Here is a 19,492-nt window from a genome sequence, read left to right on the forward strand (position 1 = left end):
GAAGTGTGATTTTGAGAAATGGGAAGGAGCAAATTGCATAGAAAAAAATGGGAATTGTTGGAACAATACATGAAGAATAATGCTTTGGAGGAGGAATGAGGTTTAAGGGAAGGCAGGATTTGAATGAGCTATGTAATGTTTGACTGACAATGACTGGATAGATTATAAGTGATATATAATATTTGCAACTGAAAATATGTCATTATGGTTTGTTTTCATGTATATGAATGCATGATTACCTATGTCGTAAATGATAATTTAACAAAGATGCTTCTTGTTAAAATAGGGCTGGTATGCATTGTGCTAAATATGAGATTGAGAGACATTTAACCACCTCAAGAACATAACTTTGATGCTATGAGCCCTGAAACAGCCTAATATAAAGAGCAGCTGTCATTGTGATGCTCCTCATGCTTGCTCAAGTATAGCGAGTGGATCTCTGAAGAAAAGGATTATATTGCTCTAGAGAAAGCAGAAGTGTTCTACATCTGCTGTGGTAAAGGTAGACAGGCCAGTGACAGGTGAGAAGGATGCATGGATAGTCTACTTTTTTACTGGGGGCATCAGCCCCCAAATAACATGCTGACAGGAGGATAGGGACATACCTCTCAACTGTCCAAATTTTTGCAGAATATCCATATTTTGGCCTATTATTTTTTTTCATAAAACTGTTTTTTTCTGGCAAATCATTGAGGATCGAAGTCAGAAAATATTGGCAGACGTTTGAGTTTCAAGTTTGTAAGAGCAATATTTACAAAGTGTCCCTAAATTTGGGCCTTTGTTCCCCATTGTTTGTGGCTTTGTCCAGATTTCTTGTTCGAAGGGGTTGAGAGGTAAGGATGGAGGATAAATACATGCTTTGAGATGGATCTCTGAAGATATTGGCTACTGGGCTAAAGACTAAAGAAGTGTTCTACATCTGCTGTGGTAATGGTACATAGGCCAGTGTCAGGTGGGAACAGTGGCTGCATATGTTTTGGGGGGGGGGGGGTTGCTCCACAGCAGCTTAATGAAAGGGGGGGTGGAGAGCACAGGAAAAGTTAACACTGTGAATGACAATAGAAAACATACAGTTCTAGGCAGCAGTTCTCACCAAATGTATTGTTGAGGAGCAGTTAAAAAATAGACTGTATACCTTTGTAGGCATCTCAAATGGAAGGTGATGTGCTGGAATACATGCATTCTGCAGTATCAGTGTTTTAGGTGGAGCTAACACAGTGGCATAGAAGAACACTACCCTGACTATGGGCTAGGTGACCTGACTTTGATTAGTGGTGGCATCTGTGCCACTGTCAGAGAAAGAAGAGCATGCTCATCCTGGGGGAAAGTCATATACTTGGGGCACCTTGATGTTAATCTTTGGTGGAGACTGGGGACAAGCAGGGGGGCATTGACCTAAAGTGAAATAGGTGAGAGACATTGATTGAGTCAATCCGGAGGTGGGATGGTATGCCAGGACATCCCCACTGCATGTCCACTCCTGTATGTACAACTGATGTACATGGAGGAGGGAAGTTAGGACATAATAGAAAAAGTGCTTGGCCAACAATAAGCTGCTGGAACATGAGCATCAATCACCCCACTGGCCCTGATCACAAATCAAAGTAAGTCTGGGGTGAGGACAGAAGTGCTCAGTAGACTCAATGAATGAAGGAAGGTCCTGGAACAGGTGATGGTCAATGTTGAGGAACAAAAAAACAGTGGCGAGACAAACCTGACAACTGATACATGCTGTGGATAAGTATATTGGGCATATCATGATTATACTTTACTGGGCAGAGCTCAGTGCAGGTGGATGACTGGATGCATGTAACAACACAGTTTGTTTTCATGCTACTCCAGTGGATCACTATGGTGGCATGGACTATGACACTGGGATATGGCAGATATTGCCACCTTTGTGGCTGCTGCTTCTGCAGGAGTACAGGAGCAATAATTTTGCACATATCTGTGTCTGCTCATTGATCAAAGGTGTATATCTACATGCACCAGAACAAGCTGAATGACAAAGCAGTCGAAGTAGACTTACAAAGTTCTCCCAGGCAGAAACCAAAGTGTTACTGAGGGCTCTCAGTGAGCATAGATGGTGGATTCTGAGCACTGATAAGACTAAGTGGGCCTTGCAGGAATGTGTGGCACAAGCTGGTTGTGGATATTAATGCTTTTGGCAGCCACAGCAGATAAGCATAACAAGACTGTCGCAGGATTACTGATATAATTCTGCATAACAGCACAAAGGTCCAAGCCACTGCATGGGAGGGTAAGGCCACAGGTTGGGGTTTACCATCATAGACCATCTCACTGAAATTAAGGAGTTCCTGGTACCCTGGTTTAGAGAGAGTGAAAGGACTTTGACACCTGATGCTGAACTGGTCATACCATCTCTCATCTCTGTTGGGGATGCATCAGGGTGGTATTTTCATATCCAGTAACACATTGTTCTGGTATGCTAGTGCCATGAGTTCACAGACATTGAACACCACCATGTCTCCCCTGCAGGAGTATCTGGGATGCAGGCACAATGCCATAAACCACTAGGTGTATTTGCTTACATTCTATACATACTCTGTTATCTGTATTGTTGCTGCAGCACTAGAGTGTGGGATTGTCACGTATTACCAGTTTTACATGCTGGCATTTATCTGCCAGTTGGGTGCCTTTACGGCCTCCATGGGTTCACCAGACTTTTAATGTCAGGGCTGATGCCATTCCAATGGCTGCTGCCCTGCTGCTTGCATTGTGGATACAATCCACAGACTATACAGATTAAGGTCATGTACCAACAGCTCTTCCATGCCACCTACTAGTGATGAGCCTGATGTGGTGTGGAATGGTCACCTAGACAGATGTAGGTTACATGATGGTCATACACACGACATGGCCAGGCAGTCATAGTCATGCAGTTTGCCATTGTCCTTCCTGGTGGGGGTTGGTGTCTGTGCTATTCCTTGGATGGAATGCATTCATGGTTGGTGGCACTCATGGTCTGCATCTTCCTCACCCAAGTTCCCATAACATCTGTCATAGCCACATCAGCAGAATGCAGCAACATCTGCATGAGATGCGTCCCCGGGAACAGGTGCTCAGCAACTACCCACAACATCTGGTTACCTGCTCCCCTCAGGAAGCACCAGCCCCTTCTTGCAGAGTATATCCAGCTCCTGTCTTATTACCCAGCTCTACCATACGGTCACTGATAATGAAACTCGGATATTCTTGGTCTCATGCTATATCACAAAGCTAGCAGAAGCTATATTTTACGGTTACTTTCTCACAAATCACAGATAGAACTTTCATACAGTGCAGTTCACCAGCAAGGAAAAATGTGTGCTTTAAATTTATTTCATGATTGCAGTAATTCATTTCAACCTGCTCATCAGTTTCACAGAGTAAAGAGATACCGTGAAAAGCATGTCTTCAATAATGTGCACAGATATTCTAATATGAGGACTCCTTTTCAGAAATAGCTCAGATATCCCTAACCCATGTTTTATATTCCCTGATGCAGATCATTGCCATCAACACAGGAGACCTTCAAGTTAGCAAGACTTTCATTTCATTTTACTGCAGATGAATTGGAAACTCGCAGCTATGCGGAAGGTTCTCAGTATGTGTTTTTCTTACTCCTTTAGCATCAGATCATTCCAACAAGAATTCTATGAATGTTAGTGGTAGGCAAACACCTACCTTTGAAACATATCTACTATTAATGTAATGTTAAAACATGGATGCCCATCCACCAGAGAATAAAGAAATAAATTAGACCTTTTTAAACTAAATATTCTTGTTATTACTCCTGAGGGGTGGACTGCTACAAGACTCACTGTCCAGATTATTTTTTGTACTAGCTGGTTTAAAGAATTAATGTAGCTACACAGATTTGTGGGTCGAATCATTGATTTGAATAAGAATGAGAAATTAGCTTTGAAGCTCAGTTCCATTATCTTGAGATTTTTTCCAGACAGTTGCAGTTCTGTAATAATTATGCTCTGTTTAATACTATAGAGTGTCCTAGCATGCAAGTGTAATAGCACCATTCAATTCTACTGTTCTCTGTTTTTCAATTTAGATTAAAACTGTATTACTCTGTAGGCAGTATTGCAGTGCAGAGCCCTATCTCCCCTCATTAATCTAATCATACTTCTGGAGCATTAATGAAGTGAGAGGATATGACAGAGAATGCAATATGATGGGATATTGCCACAGCTGACTGCTTTACCTAAGCCTGAGTGTGCCAATATCCTAATATTGCCCACAATATCTTTCATACATTTCAGTTATCACTGATTTTGCAGAATGTCCCAGATTCTGCCTTATATTTTTGCGCTATTTCTCATAATGTTTTACTTTCTGGTAAGCTACTGAGGATTACAGTCACTCAATAATACCAGGCATTAGAGTTTCACACTTTTAATTGTTCAGAAAATGCATGTTGATACAAAATGTATTGTTCTATTAACCTTTCAAGTGAATTAGAGTAATATTTAAAAACTGTCTCTGATTTTGGGCCTTGGTCCTCCATTTATTTTTGGCTTTTTCCCTACTTCTTATGCAAAGATTTTGAGAGCTACAACATGATGTAGTATTTCTATTATAAAATTAGTGAGTGAACTTTGGGTGGCTGGATAAATTCATCACAATTAAACAAAATACATATTTGTATTGTTAATTAAGCAGCTTCATCTCTAACAGAAGCCCAGTACATATCATCTAACAATAGCTATCATCTCATGTTCAACTCAGATTCAGCTACTATGCTTATAAAAATACATATGTTTTATCTAAACTTTGAAGTTGTTGGTTTTTTAGAGAAATATCTATTTGTGCTTTATCCTGCCTATCATTTTTCCTTCTGCATTATGTCATTCTTGGTCAAGTCTGTATTCACTAAATGGAATATTAATGACATTTAAGTCCAAGTTTAGATAATCTGTTTGATTACTCTCTAGGCTGACTGGCTCAGTGGATTAGGAGCAGTGTGTTTACTTATGCTGTTGGTGACACAAGTCTGACTAGCAATATAAATGCCAGATGATCAGCTGTGAAGAAGACTGATTAGCAGAGGTGTTGGCTTGTGTTTTTGAAAAGCATAGCAAAGATATTGCTGCATGCCCAGAGGATTAAAGATATTCAGACTTGGGTTTTGTGCTACATGATGTATAATAAGCATACATTCTCACTCCTTATTTCTGTCATAGTCAGACCTTTATTTGCTGAATAAATCTGATTAGACCACAGTCCTTAGTTTTGAATTAGTGTGGTGGCTTGCCAGTTAGAATTGCTGTTTCACACATCTTGCATCTACCAATCTGATTCTCAGCTGAGGGACTTCTTGTGCAGAGTTAGCATGTTTGCCAGTGATCACCAAGGTTTATTCTGGGGCCTCTGCCCCATGTCTTCCTTGCTCATTCCAAAGACATGCTGGCAGGTTAACTATAAGCTCTATCAGCATGAATTCCCATGTATAGTTTATATGTAGTCAGAAGGCAAATTATTGGTCTATAATTTTTAGGGTAGCTTGCAGGTTTACTCTTAAGTAGGAGCATTGTTTTGCCTGTTGTTAGCCAGGTTGGTGTCTGGGGTGTGCATATAAATAGCTCTCACTCATGGCTAAATCTTCATGCAAAAATGTTAATACTTTTAAACAAAAGTTAGGTACTGCATCTGGGCCTGGGGTTTTCCACTTAGAGGCTTTTCTTAAATTTCTTTCAATTTCTCTGGCTGTTACTTCATCTCATTTCATATCATACACCTTTAAACTTCCTATTCTTTCTTTTACTTCTTCTATCCATTTAGCATCTTTGTTATGTTCCACAGGATCTTCATCGATACTTCTTCAAAATGTATATATTTCTTCTTTTTTTGGCGGTCTTTCAATTCCTTTTACCTTGTTTTCCAATTCTCTATAAAACTTTTTTGGGTCATCAATAAATTGCTTATTTTGTACTTTTCCTTTATATTTATCTGTGTATCTTCTACGTTTTTCTGCCTCTGCTGAAATTTTTAGTTTCTTATTTACGATAGTGCATGATAGATCCTGGTCTGTTCTAATACTATGCATTTCTTTTATCCCATCTATCATTTTTAGTATTTTTGTTGATCTGTTCCCTCCTCTATAGTCTTCTACCAGTGACACTTCTTGTCTTAATTGCTTTATAGTTTTCTCAATTTGATACTTCCATGATGCTATTTGACCTCTCCCCTTCCTTTCCCTCACTACCCTGTGTTCTTGTGGTAGAACTTTACCAGATTAATTTAGAGACACGGTAATATATCCTGTTTACTTCTGTTATGTCGCATGGATCTCTATGGACAGTCCTAATTACTGCATTCGTTTGTTTTATCAGACATCATAGGTATGTACTAGGCTAATGATCCTGGAGCCTTTACAAGCATAGCCCATAGGATTACCCTGGTATCGTGCCACCCAACCTTAGTTCCTAGTGCCTCTGTCGAGTAGAGCCACTGGAGTGATCCCTGGGGTGAATTTTTTATTTCCCATCCACTCATCAAAATTTCACTTGAAGAGGGCCAGTGAGGTGCTCTGCTTGACATGTAAGGGAAGTCTATTCCATAGCATAGGCAGTCTCTGGGTTATAAACCTGTCCCTCCAGCATGTTCTGTTGATTGTGGTAATGAGGTTGAGGTCTCTGGAGCATGTGGTGCAGAGTGATTGGGATTTCTTTAAATGTAGCATTTCTAACAGAACTGGGTCAGACATGGCTTTGTAAGTCAAGCAGAGATTGCCTCTAAGTAGGCGATATGAGACAGAGAATAGTTGGAGTTTTTGAGTCTGTCCATATAGGACAAGTATTTAAGGCCTAGGATCCTATTTGTGAGGTACTTTTGTGGCCTCTCCAGTTGGTGCAGAGGTAGGTACATGCCAAATGGGGCATTGTACTCATTGATTGGCCTAATGAGGGAAGAGTAGAGGGAGACAATGACCTCTTTCTTCCTGGATGCAAACCCTTAGTAATGAGATGTGCCACATAGAAGGACTTTCTGACCACAGTGGCAATGTGGTGGTTAAAATAGAGAGGTTGCTGTCAACCTGTGCTCCCAGATCTCTTATAATGCCTTCTGTGTTCAGTGAACTACCATCAATGTGTTAATTCAAGGGAACTGGGTTTTTCCCAAGGGGGATGATGACACATTTTTTGGCACTGAGCTTAAGGCCATGGTTCTGACACCAGTCATTGGTGTCATTGAGGCCTTTCTGTAGGATGTCAACATCACTTGGGGGGTTAATAATAGCTCCCAACTTGCAACTGTCTGCGAACTTTGTCAGCTAGAGTCCCTTCGTGTTGGCCTGGACTTCAGAGAAGTAGATACCAAACAGGAGAGGACCCAGGACCGACCCTGTGAGACTCCACTCATGACTGGTTGGCAGTCTGACTTGGAGTCAGCTACTTTCACACTGTGGGTTCTATCTGTGAGCCAGTTTGCAACTCACCTAGTGATATAGGGGTTGATGCCTAGCTTAGTGAGTTTTTCTATGATTCTTGAGTGGGGAATGGTATCAAAGGCCTTGGCCAGATCAAGGTAGGCTGTATGAACCACCTTGCCTTCATCTACAGCTCTGGTGACTGACTCAAAGAAGTCGACCAAGTTAAGCAGGCATGATCTACCCTTCACAAAACCAAACTGTGTAGGATCCAGAGTTTGGAGATTCCCTATATCCTTGTTTATTAGGTCCATGATGATGCGTTCCATAGCTTTGCATATCGGACTCATCAGGCTAATTGGGCAATATTTCCCAGGGTATGTAGTCACTCCTCCTTTGTGGAGATGGATGAGTGTAGCACTGCACCATTCAGTAGGGACAAAGCCTGAGGTGAGGCTGTGATTGAACAGGGCACACAGGTGAGGTGCCAGTTCACTTTGTAGTTCATGTAGAACACAGCCAGACATATTGTCAGGTCTCATAGAAGCTGTATTCTTGGCCTTGGGCAGTGCTGTTTTAACCTGTGCAGCAGTAATGCTGGGTGCCTGGCAATCTACTGGTATTGTGAGTGGTCCTTTGGGGGGGGTAAAGTTAGCACTGAATCTGTTGGCCAGTATATTGGCAATATCTGCTGGCTCGGTATAGGAGGTACCATTGTGCAGTAGCTCAGATCAAATCTGGGTATTGCTGTGGAGATTCTTTACATAACTATAGAAGGCCTTGTGGTTGTCTTTACTATCTGCTGCAATTCTGTTTTCATAGCTAGCTTTTGAGGATTTGATGAGGGAATCTCAACTTTTTGTTGAGGCTGATAAGGGAGTTTTTCCAGTCTTGGGACTTCACCTTATTCTGCATCAGTTTCCTCATTCTGTTGTAGAGTTTGTTTAAGGAAGGGGACCACCAGATTGGCTTCCTTTTTTTGGAGGAGAGTATCTTGGTTCTGTTGGGTATGGCGAGATCCATGAATTTGTGCACGTGTTCATACAGTGCATTGGTGTATGATTTGGCGGTCATGCAACTATTCTTCATTTGCATGGGTGCCGTGAAGTTAGCCACCTCTGTCTTTAGGAGCCCAAAGTTAGCTTTGGAGAAGTTTTTCATGGTGGTTACCTTTGTGGGGGGATGTGGATTTCCAAGGTGATTAGTTTGTGGTTGGATCTAACTAGGGAGGAGTTGACTACTGGTGTAGAGCAACAGTCGCCCATGTTAGTAATGACCAGGTCAAGTATGTTGCTACCTCTAGTGGGGGTAAGAACAAGCTGGTCCAGAGCATTGGAATTAATGAATTCCAGAAAGCATTGGGCAAGTGTATTGGTACATGAGTAGTTTTCCCAGTTAATGGAGGGGTAGTTGAAGTCGCCCAGTATGAGAGTGTTAAGTTGAACCCTAATATTCTGCAGGGTGCTTAGGAATGTGGAGTGTGAGTCTCAGGACATGGTTGGGGACCTATAGCAGGCTACGACCTGAATCTCTGCCTTACCCAATGTTAGCTGAACCTGAAGTATCTCAGATGAGTTATGTTGGGCTACCAGTCTGGAGGTGTGCGGATCCTTTATGAATATGGAAACACCACTGCGTTTGGAGCTTCGGTTCAAGTCCTGTGGCCGAAAGGTATGGAATGAGTTATAGCATGGTAGTGCAGGGGTGCTTTCTGCTGCCTTGGACAAGGTCTCTGTTACAGCACAAATGTCGATGTTCTCCATTTTAAGGAGTGCTTCGAGTGAGTGCATTTTGAGATTTAGACTTCTAGCGTTGAGCAGCATGACTCTCAGATTGAATTTGTTTGTAGCTGTTACGGTGGTACTTTGGTCTTTGGAACACCACCTAAAAAAAGGCACTATATGGGTGGCAAGAGCCTTGGCCAGTATCTGGAAGCCCAAGGGTGACAGATGAAGGCCATATCTGGCAAAGCATTGAGGTCTTCAAATCATGTCATCCCAGGCAGACAGATACTGGATCCCCTTAGAATGACAATGACATCAGAAATTTAGCCAATTGTTGAAATCAATCATTTTCTGCTTGTACTGTGCTATCATTCTGGGTGATGGTAGGATGCTGCTCAGGGCTAGGGTCATACCTGCCTAGGCTACATAATCCAAGAGCTCCTCCATGTATCTTTTCATGTAGTCCAGGGAGGTACGTCTCAGGTCATTGACACCTACATGTACAGTGACAGAGGCATATTTGTACCTGCTGTTGAGGGACCTGAGTGCGTGCATTATGAGACGGATCCTGGTGCCTGGCAGGCAGCTAACTGTTACTTTTTCCTTATTCAACCTAGTGAGTGGGACATTAGTGTGTCTCACTATCAAGTTATATATGACTAGTGTGTTGGGCATGCTGTTTTGCCTTAGGGGCTTTGGTTGAGTGACACACTGTTTAGGAGAGTTATGTGTGATGGTCGGGTGTGTTTCTGCCTTGGAGGTCTCTGCTGTTTGGGTAGATTTTTATTGAGAGCTTTCATGAAGGTGGGTGTGTGGTTTGTGTTTTTATTTGAAGGCAGTGCTGGTGTGTGTTCTGGAGGGCTATGTGTTCCATGTGGTGTGGTGCAAGTGTTGACCTTCTCCTCTTGACCAGCTATTCTGGTCTTGGCTGGAGAGTGCGTGGCTTCCAATTTGGATATATAAGTGTGTCTCTCACAAGTCTGAGTGTTGGGAGGTAAGAGAAGAGGGTTGTCAGTGTACATGAGGCAGTTGCTACATTGCCACAGGATGCCCAAGTTCACCAGGTTAATAGCAGAAAGCACAGGGAACTGACCTTTAGACATGCCTGGAGGGGTGGGCATTAATAAATATTGAAGCTGTTTCCTTGTAGAACATTTAGTGCTGGTAGCACTTTTGTGTGCTACAATAATTGCTACATGAAGTCTGGTAAAGTGCTAAACTAATAAGCTAGTAAAAGTGCAGGAGAGGAGAGATCTAGCAGATCTAAGGGAAAAATTGAAGAGCAGACTTTGGCACCACTCAGAAGCTTACAAACAGTCCTGGATACAGCAAATCTGTATCTGGACTAGATTAGTTACAGGAAAGGAGGGAAACAAGGGCAGATGTGGACTTTTAAACCAGAAAGTTGAAAGATATGGAAAAAACTGCCCAAACGGCCAATAAGCTACAATTTCTAGAACAGAAACCACTCCTCTTGTAATAGATAGGCTATCTAGTGCTTACCACTCTAAGACAGAAATGCTTGGGGGGGGCTCAGAAGCTTACCAACAGTCCTGGATACAGCAAATCTGTATCTGGACTAGACTAGTTACAGGAAAGGCAGGAAACAAGCTTAGATTATTTTTCAGAAAGCAGCTAATACAGCACTAAAAACAATTCAAGTGCAGTTCAAGATAGCACACTTGAGTGTGTAGCAGTATTAAAGCAAATACAGTTTAAAATAAATGCAAATTATTCAAAATGTATTCTGAACTGAATTCAATTATTGTTTTATTCAACTCTGAACAGTTAAAAAGTGCCAAAAATATACTTATTAGCTGAGAAGCGCACTCAGCAGTAAGTCAGAACACAAGGAGATTTTTTTAGGGTAGTAAAGTGCAAGGGGAGAAAGAAGGAGCAGAAGATAATTCAAGGTTAAGAACCTAAGTGGGTTGGCCTTCTCAAATGTTCTCTCTGTATTAAGTAGAATGAACACTAGATTGAGAGGAGTGTCCCAGATCAAATTTATAGTAGGGGCGGGAAACTGCAAAGCCACCAACTAACCAGTTTCAGAAGAGATCAGAAACAAAAAAACAATGCCAGCAAATATATAAAATAATTCAGTCAGCAAATATATAAAATAATTCAATCAGGCAAAAAATTAAGACAATGCAGAACTCTGAAAAGTTAAAGTGCCAAGAATTATACTTATCAGCGATTATATTTCCAGATTATTTGAGAGCACTCTTCAGTCAGAACACAAGGAGTTTCTAATAGTGTATGCAGGAATTTACAAACAGGGGCTACTTTAAATCAGCAAGACTTGAAGCAATCAGATAACAAAAAAGCTGTTAGACCAGTTTTATAAACTTTAACACCACCACAGAAATAGGAGGGGGGGGACAAGTTTCAGAAGAGATCAGAAACAAAAAAAAAAAAAAAAAACAAAGCCAGCAAATATATAAATGGGGGGAGGGGGGACCAGACTTCTGACTTTTTTGGGTTTTATTGACCTTCTGCAGTCTATTTCTCTCATTGATCTTAATATATCTATCCATGTCTATTAAATCAAGCAATATAATATATATAATAATAATATATATAATATTCTGTATGACTGTTATTATTCTTCTTACGGATCTGTGTGCATACCTTTTGGTGTTATCCATTATCGCTGCACTGAGCATGAAAGGCAGACAAACAGGAGGTGTGATTTGTGAACCTAGGGTCAGGGTAGTTTAGAAACAATAGAGCCTGAAGAGTTTCAAATGTGTGGTTCATCTTTGAAAATATATGGCCAGTTCTTGAAAATACTAAATTCTGAAGGTATTGCTCATGAGCTGTGAATATAGTATAGTATTGCAATATAGTTGTTAATCTCTTGCATTTACTATGCTCACAAACTGATTTCCACATACCTTTCTTTGGCTGTATGCATACAGAATCGCCAATGATATCCACACATATATACCAGACCAAGCACAGCAGCTACACCTAAATGTGAAATAATTTAAGATATTAACAGAGAATTCCAACCTCCTGAAGAGACTTTCAAATACAGAGTATGACTTCTTTGTAGAGCTTTGATCACATATAATTGTCTTATACTCAGTTATAATTCATTCCAAAGTGATGTGATATGGATCGCTGATTTATGAGATTAAATGATTGCAGAAGGCTGCCTTCCAGCTATTGACGTAAGACATCCTGTAATGCCATGAATGATAAAAGGCACTTAGCAAAAGAAAAGTGTTAAGTAAATTAAGTGAGAGGAAGGCTCTGCACTTGCATAATTCATAGTCTCCGTAAGAGACGTTTCATACTCTCTGTAAAAGACCCAAGTTTACATCACAAAGACTTTAAAAAAGACTCTGTAGAACTTTGCTTTTTACTCTCATTAAATGAATCAATGAGTTGCAGTCATGATTGCAAAGGTCTGTGTTGCATTCTTGGTACAACACACCACGTCTTCTTGTACTTACATAAAATGCAAACAGTTATGGCAGACAAGGACAAGTAGTCCATTTATTCTTTCACAAACATGGCAGTGTGATTTACCATATCATAGTGCACCTGTTTTAAGCAAAAGGCTCCTGATGTATTATTTTGATCCTAAGTTGATGTGTGGAGCCTCGTGAAATACACTTAGCCCCTACCAAATAAACTACACATTAGCTACAAGTCAAACCAAATATTATGCACTGACTGTAATCACTTATTTTAAACATCTGTAACATTAATGGAGTAGGACTAATTTAGCATTGGACAAACTATCTAGAACCAGAAGCATGTAAAAATAAATCTAACTCTCAAGATGCAAAAACAGCTCTTGCTAAACTTAACAGGGAAATATGGACCCTGATCAAATCAACCAAATCCAGATAACCAGATATGAGGTAAAAAATGTCACCCAGGCAAAGGATAACCTCAAAGCCTTCTTTAACTATGTTAGAAACTTTAAGAAATGATGTCCAGCACTGTGTTGAGAATAATACTGAATTATATATCATGTACTCAAACCCAGAGCTTGGGTGTCAATGGACCTGAGAAATAATATAACCATAAGTCTGACAAGCCTCATCTATAAGGCTATGGAAAGGAGCATTACGGAATTAATAAATAAAGGGATTGGTAACCTACAAACTCTTGATCAAAGCCAGATTGGATTTGTCAATGGCAGATCCTGCCTACTTAACCTAGCTGATGTCTTGGAGAAGGTTACTGAAGTAATGGATGAGGCAATGGATGAAGGAAAATCAGTACACATTGCATACCTAGACCTCAGAAAGGCTTTCAACGGCATCCCACACATATGTATCATAGATAAAACTTTGCCAATTAAATGTTATTCCATGTGCAGCTCACTGAAAAGCAAACTGGCTCACAAGGAGAGCCCAGGAAATTAGGGCAGGATGCACTACCTCCTCCAAAAGACCTTTCACTAGTGTTGTACTCCAAGGTTCAGTCCTTGAACCACTCCTCTTTGGCATTTCCTTCTCAGAGGTCAAAGCTACTCTTAACGGTTTATGGCTGGCCAGCTTTGCAGATTACTATAATCTTGGTGCCATCATAAACTCTCTAGAAGCCGTCAAGATCCTCCAAGAGGGCCTTTTCCAAACCAATAGCTGGTGTCAAAACAATGGACTAAAACTGAATACCAAGAAATGTATAACAGTATCCATTGGCAAGCAAGAAGTCCCTTGTAACTATCACATTGACAATGCGTCCATGAAAACTGATCCAGTAGTTAGGGGCCTGGGAACCTATACAGGCAAAGAACTGTGCTTTAATCACCACATATCCACTATTGTAAGAAAGTGCTTTTTCAATGCATGGCTTATTACAAAGGGTATGGAGTCTAGGTCCATGGATGAGATCATTCCATTGTATTCTGCATTCATCAGGCTGATCACTGAATATAATGCCCCCTTTAGTATGTACCTGTTCAAACATTTGACACAGCTCAAATGCCCAAATCACTTTCTTATTAAGAAAGTCAAATGCCTAAATCATAAAAACTACACATACCATATCAAAGCCTTGTCCCTCTTCTCAGTGTCATATAAGCAGCCGAGAGGCTATCTTTGCCTCACTAACATAGCCTTAACATACTGTATCCTGTCAGACCTGCTACTCATTCACAAGTCCAAAGGAAGCATATAGAACATGTTGGAGTGACAGATATATTTCACAAAAAATACTGTTTTTTTGGAAACGTATTCCTTTCCATGTAAGGTGAAATATTTATCTTACAGTGTTCAAATGTAACATGGATGAATGGATGGGTGACCACAAATACACCTCTAGTTTAGCACCTTTATCCCTCACAAATAGAAGAAACATGTAAATGTACTCATATTTTGGTTATTTGTATATGTTACAAGGGCTAAAAACTTAATGGGAATGTATGGTTAGGCATCTAAGATCCTCATGGATCAACAGCCAAGTAAGTATGTATGATCCATTTATTCTAAAACTGACTATACAACCTTTGAGTGTATTCCATGTTACCCATTAATACATAATAGTACTACTACTGTATAGTGTTGCATTTATATGTTTAAATACATTAATGTAGGGAACAAACAATGAACAACTACTTGTTTACATTTGCTTAATTAGACTGTGTGCAGCAGCCAGAAGGACATGGACACTGTTGTTATATTTCAAATGTTGAATATAACTTAGGTGTATAGACTGGATGGCTACATTCTGGAAAACAAATATGGTTTTCAACCAATCTTCACTATGTGTTTGAACTGGACTCATAGGCAGCTTAATTAACATTATCAGGAACTTACAGATTTATATCAACATAATATGACTAAGCAGAATAATTTATACTTGTCTCTTGGGTTTGCTGTAACGAACAGATCCCTCCAAAAGTGAGCATATTAATAGATGAAAGAACACCTTTCAGGGAGTGAGATAAAGGCAGAATTGTGTTCTTTATAGTGATGCTAACTTTAACCCTAAAACTCCCACTCATTTCCTAAATAGAGTCCTTGCTCCCTAACCCTAAAAACTCCACTCCCCCTTCCCTAAACCTAAAATCTGAAATCACTCCCTATACCTAAATTCCCTTTCTGTTCCCTGAACCTAAAACTGACCTGCCACTACCTAACCCTAAAACTCCACTTCCCCTCCTTAAACCTAAAATCTCAAATCACTCCCTAAATCTAAACTCCCTTTCTGTTCCCAAAACCTAAAACTGACCTGCCACTCCCTAACACTAAAACTCCACTCCTCCTCCCTAAATCTAAAATCTTAAATCTCTCCGTAAATCTAAACTCCGTTTCTGTTTCCTAAACCTAAAACTGACCTGCTTCCCCCTAACCCTAAAAATTCCACTCCCCCTTTCTAAACCTAAAATCTGAAATCTAAACTCCTTTTCTGTTTCCTAAACCTAAAACTGACCGGCCACTCCCTAACCCTAAAACTCCACTCCCCTTCCTTAAACCTAAAATCTCAAATCACTCCCTAAACCTAAACTCCCTTTCTGTTCTCAAAACCTAAAACTGACCTGCCACTCCCTAACCCTAAAGCTCCACTACCCCTCTCTAAACCTAAAATCACAAATCGCTCCCTAAATCTATACTCTCTTTCTGTTCCTGAAACCTAAACTGACCTGACACTCCCTAACCCTAAAAGCTCTACACAACCTCCCCAAACCTAAAATCTCAAATCACTCTCAAAACCTAAATTCCCTTTCTGTTTCCTAAACCTAAAACTGACCTGCCACTCCCTAACCCTAAAACTCCACTTCCCCTTCCTAAACCTAAAATCTCAAATCACTCCCTAGATCTAAATTCTCTTTCTGTCCCTAAACCTAAAATTGACCTGCCACTCCCTAACCCTAAAATCCCCCTCCTGCTCCCTAACCTTAAATCCTCTTCCCAATTGTTGCCCTAATCTACACTCCCACCCTTTCCACTCCCTGACTATGGCTGCTGCACTTATCTCATTTGAACTCAGCTAATGTGTTTGAGTAAAGTTCTGTAGCTGCTTGCCCAAACTCATATTTGAGTTTGAGTGTGAGTGGCAGCCTGTATGAGCTCTAAGATGCCTCAGTCTCTGGCTTTAAGACACTGGTCTTTGAGTGCTTTTGACATGATCACTTAAGGAAGAACTGACATTTTTTCATGCATTTTCTTTATTAAAATCTTGTATGTTTTCTTCAGCTCCTGTGAGGCTCCTATGGACTGAACTATATGAGAGGGCGGTATGAGTTGAACAGTGCTATGAACATATGAAAAATACACTCAAGTTATCGGGTACTGCAGTACTTTCAGGAACATATCATGGAATTGGTCACTCACTGTTGTGGTTTAGCAGTTTTTGGTCTGTTGGTTTTAAGCCAAAGCAAGGCTTTTGCATACTGGAGAGAAGGATGTATTATAGTAGAATAATGTGATCATGTGAATTTCTCTTTCAACTCATCAGCTAATGACAGATCATTTTAAGCATATCTATAGCATACTTTCTATTTCTTTTTAAGAATTCCACTTGTAAATTCCAATAATAAGAGTCAGAGACCTGTGCTGTAGACATCTAGTGATATACATGATATTAAGGGAAAATAAAAATCCTACCCTTGTGTGCCGGTCCCTTACTCTGAGCTAGTAATCAAGGAACCTCAGTCCTCACCACTGACACTGGTGAGAGACAGCCACTAGCAGCAAAAATGGATACACATAGTATTTAGAGATGCACCTCTCTGCACCAAGCACAATTTCCCTTAAGACCACACAGGGAGCAGACTCCAGATCTGGGGTCTAGACTCTCGCACCTATCCAGTCTTGAAATAAGACTCCAAACTGACCACTTTGGAGCTCTGTGTTGCTGTTCTAAGTAGCTGACACACACACTTGGATATTTGATTTACACACACACACACACACACACACACACACACACACACACACCTGGAAAAGGCTGGTACAGATTTACCAGCTATGCCCCTCTGCCCAGACTATAAGGTCATTATGCTGACACCATTCAGTTACTCTAAGGGTCTTACAAGGGTACCCAAATTATACTGAGTAAAATTAATACTAATACAAATGGTAGAGCTTGACCAATGCAGCGAGACTTTTAGGAGTGGTCACAGTGTCACTAAAATAAGCATATGTACTCTCAAGATGTTAAAAGTAATCCCTAAAAGACCAGCCACACTGAAAGGAATAGAAATATTTAACAACAAATAATAAAATAAAAAGCACGGGAATACTGAATATCTAATTACAATAAACACCAGAGTTTCCATCATATGAGATATAAAAATAACACAGTTGGATAGATTCACACAGATGAAGAAAAACAATACTTAACTAATCTAATTATATTTTTCTGACTAACTAAAGAATTACTGTTCCCTAGTTAAGTTCCTTCCTACAGCAAGACAAGATGATGAGTGCTGAGTTTTCTACTGTAGCAAGGTGAGATGAGGTGTAAGGTGTGAGGTGTGAGGTATGTGAGAGATCTGTGAGAGATCTTTCCTGTCAGGTTCCAAAAACCAAAGCGCTGTTGTGACTCTCACTAATACCTAGAAAATCATTTCAGTAATGGTTATAGAATGACATCACCTTTGGTCACCTGACTCTGGTGCAATACACACCCAGAGCTTTGCTAAGATCTGTTGCAGCTTCTGAAAGCTGTAAAACAATTTAAGCAACTTCCATCCTTCCAGGGTAGCAATTAGTTCACACCTAAGGACAATAGAGTAAGATTCCTAGTCTTCATTTTTACAGACATTTTTGTCTCAGGCTGCAATCAGACCTGTAAGATAAAATCTTTATGGCCTAAACCACCCCATTTAATTTTCAACCTAGTTTTCAAAATTAGCTGGACTTAGATTAACCTCTTCCCTCCCAGAATTCTCTGTTAAAACGTGTACATTTAATCAGTTATAATAATACTCTCTGACATACATGTATATCTCTTTTATGTCCAGCAGGACCCGTTGTTGATGCATTTTTAACACAACCAACTTGTACAAATGCATTTTTAACACAATCATCTGTACAAATCACTGTGATATTCAAATGACATAAAGTTCTTTACAAAACTCCAGCTACCTATGCTGGCATATGTTACACATGCAGTGCCCTACCTTCCTTGGTACAGATGGCACTACTGCATATCATCATACCTTGAATGACTAGCAACACAGCTTAGGTGTTAAGGTAAGAGGCTGTGAGTGTGTTATATTTAAAACAACAAGATGTATATGAGCTAGATTGTGTTAAGCTGTCTCTCCACCATAGCACCATCATTTTGTTGTCTTTGGTATCTTGTGATATATACACTTGCTTGTACCTTTCTTGGTTTGCAAATGAAAAGGGTATAAAGAGACACCTATTTACACATTAACAAATAAACATATACCTGCAAATTATGTAATTTTAACTAAGACTCTTGACTAGACCAGAGTTCTCAGAATATAAATGAAAACATACACTTCTATCTTATTAGTTTTATCCATTAATGAACAATTAAATAAATAAATAGAAAAGCAACAAAAAATCAAGGAAAACCTCCTCTGTGACATTCTTGAGACACTTAACTTGCTGGAGGGGGGGACTATATGTCATATAAATGCATGAACATCAGATCTGATATACATATATTAATTTAAGACATCCTGTTCCTGTACAACACTTCAGGTCAAAATTGGTACAGGATACCAGTTGCATTTACTTTTATATACTGTTTATCATTAAACTGTACAATTAAATGTGTCATGAGAAATATTTAAATATTGGGTGGAATTCAAAGGCAACTTGTGTACTAAGTTGCTTTGTGTACTATGCAAAACTGTCCTGATTCACAATCCCCTTGAAGTTCAGTACTGCAGCTTTGCTTTTCTGAGCAGCTAGAAGTTTGGCAACACATTTCAATGTGGTAGCTAGGACTTGGCACCTATGCAAATGAAGTCCATAGGCATTCTGGTACATTGCTTTGGTGGGTAACTTGCATAGTATTGTCATTAATAGATGTTCGCACTTTCCATGTAGAGCAGTGCACAAACTGCATGAGTATCCTCAGTAATGTAGCTGTGAGAACTAATCTATTTCAATAGGACATAATCTATATAAGATGAACAGAGCAGCTTCTACACTGATCAGATTGCAGATCATCATCATCATCATTCCCATTTTCTATACAGTTTTGAGATGTTACATTATCTGTTGGTGTCTCTGTTGATTCAATACTATTCCACCAACTTCTTTGACAATCACGCCTGACTATTGCAGATCTTTTTTTATGCAATTCATCCATCTCTTTGCTAGCCACTCTCATTTTATCTTGCTTTCTTCCTTTCTCTTCCATTTTTTTTCACCAACTCATATTCTGCTTTCCTCTACATGTGCCAAACTACTGTAATCTGTTTTCTTTGACTTTC

General features: G+C 39.9%; 1 protein-coding gene across 1 annotated transcript in view; it reads right to left on the reverse strand.

Annotated features, from left to right (window-relative positions):
• The window catches only part of MGST2 (microsomal glutathione S-transferase 2), a 127,858-nt gene that overhangs the window by 23,412 nt on the left and 84,954 nt on the right, over positions 1-19,492 (reverse strand). The window contains exon 4 of the mRNA XM_044061629.1: positions 12,006-12,081. Within this exon, the coding sequence (XP_043917564.1) occupies positions 12,006-12,081 (76 nt within the window). The remainder of the gene's footprint in view (positions 1-12,005; positions 12,082-19,492) is intronic.

The sequence above is a fragment of the Protopterus annectens genome, chromosome 2.part0, assembly GCF_019279795.1.
Source record: "Protopterus annectens isolate FY-2018-M chromosome 2.part0, PAN1.0, whole genome shotgun sequence".
In the NCBI taxonomy this organism is placed as follows: domain Eukaryota; kingdom Metazoa; phylum Chordata; order Ceratodontiformes; family Protopteridae; genus Protopterus; species Protopterus annectens.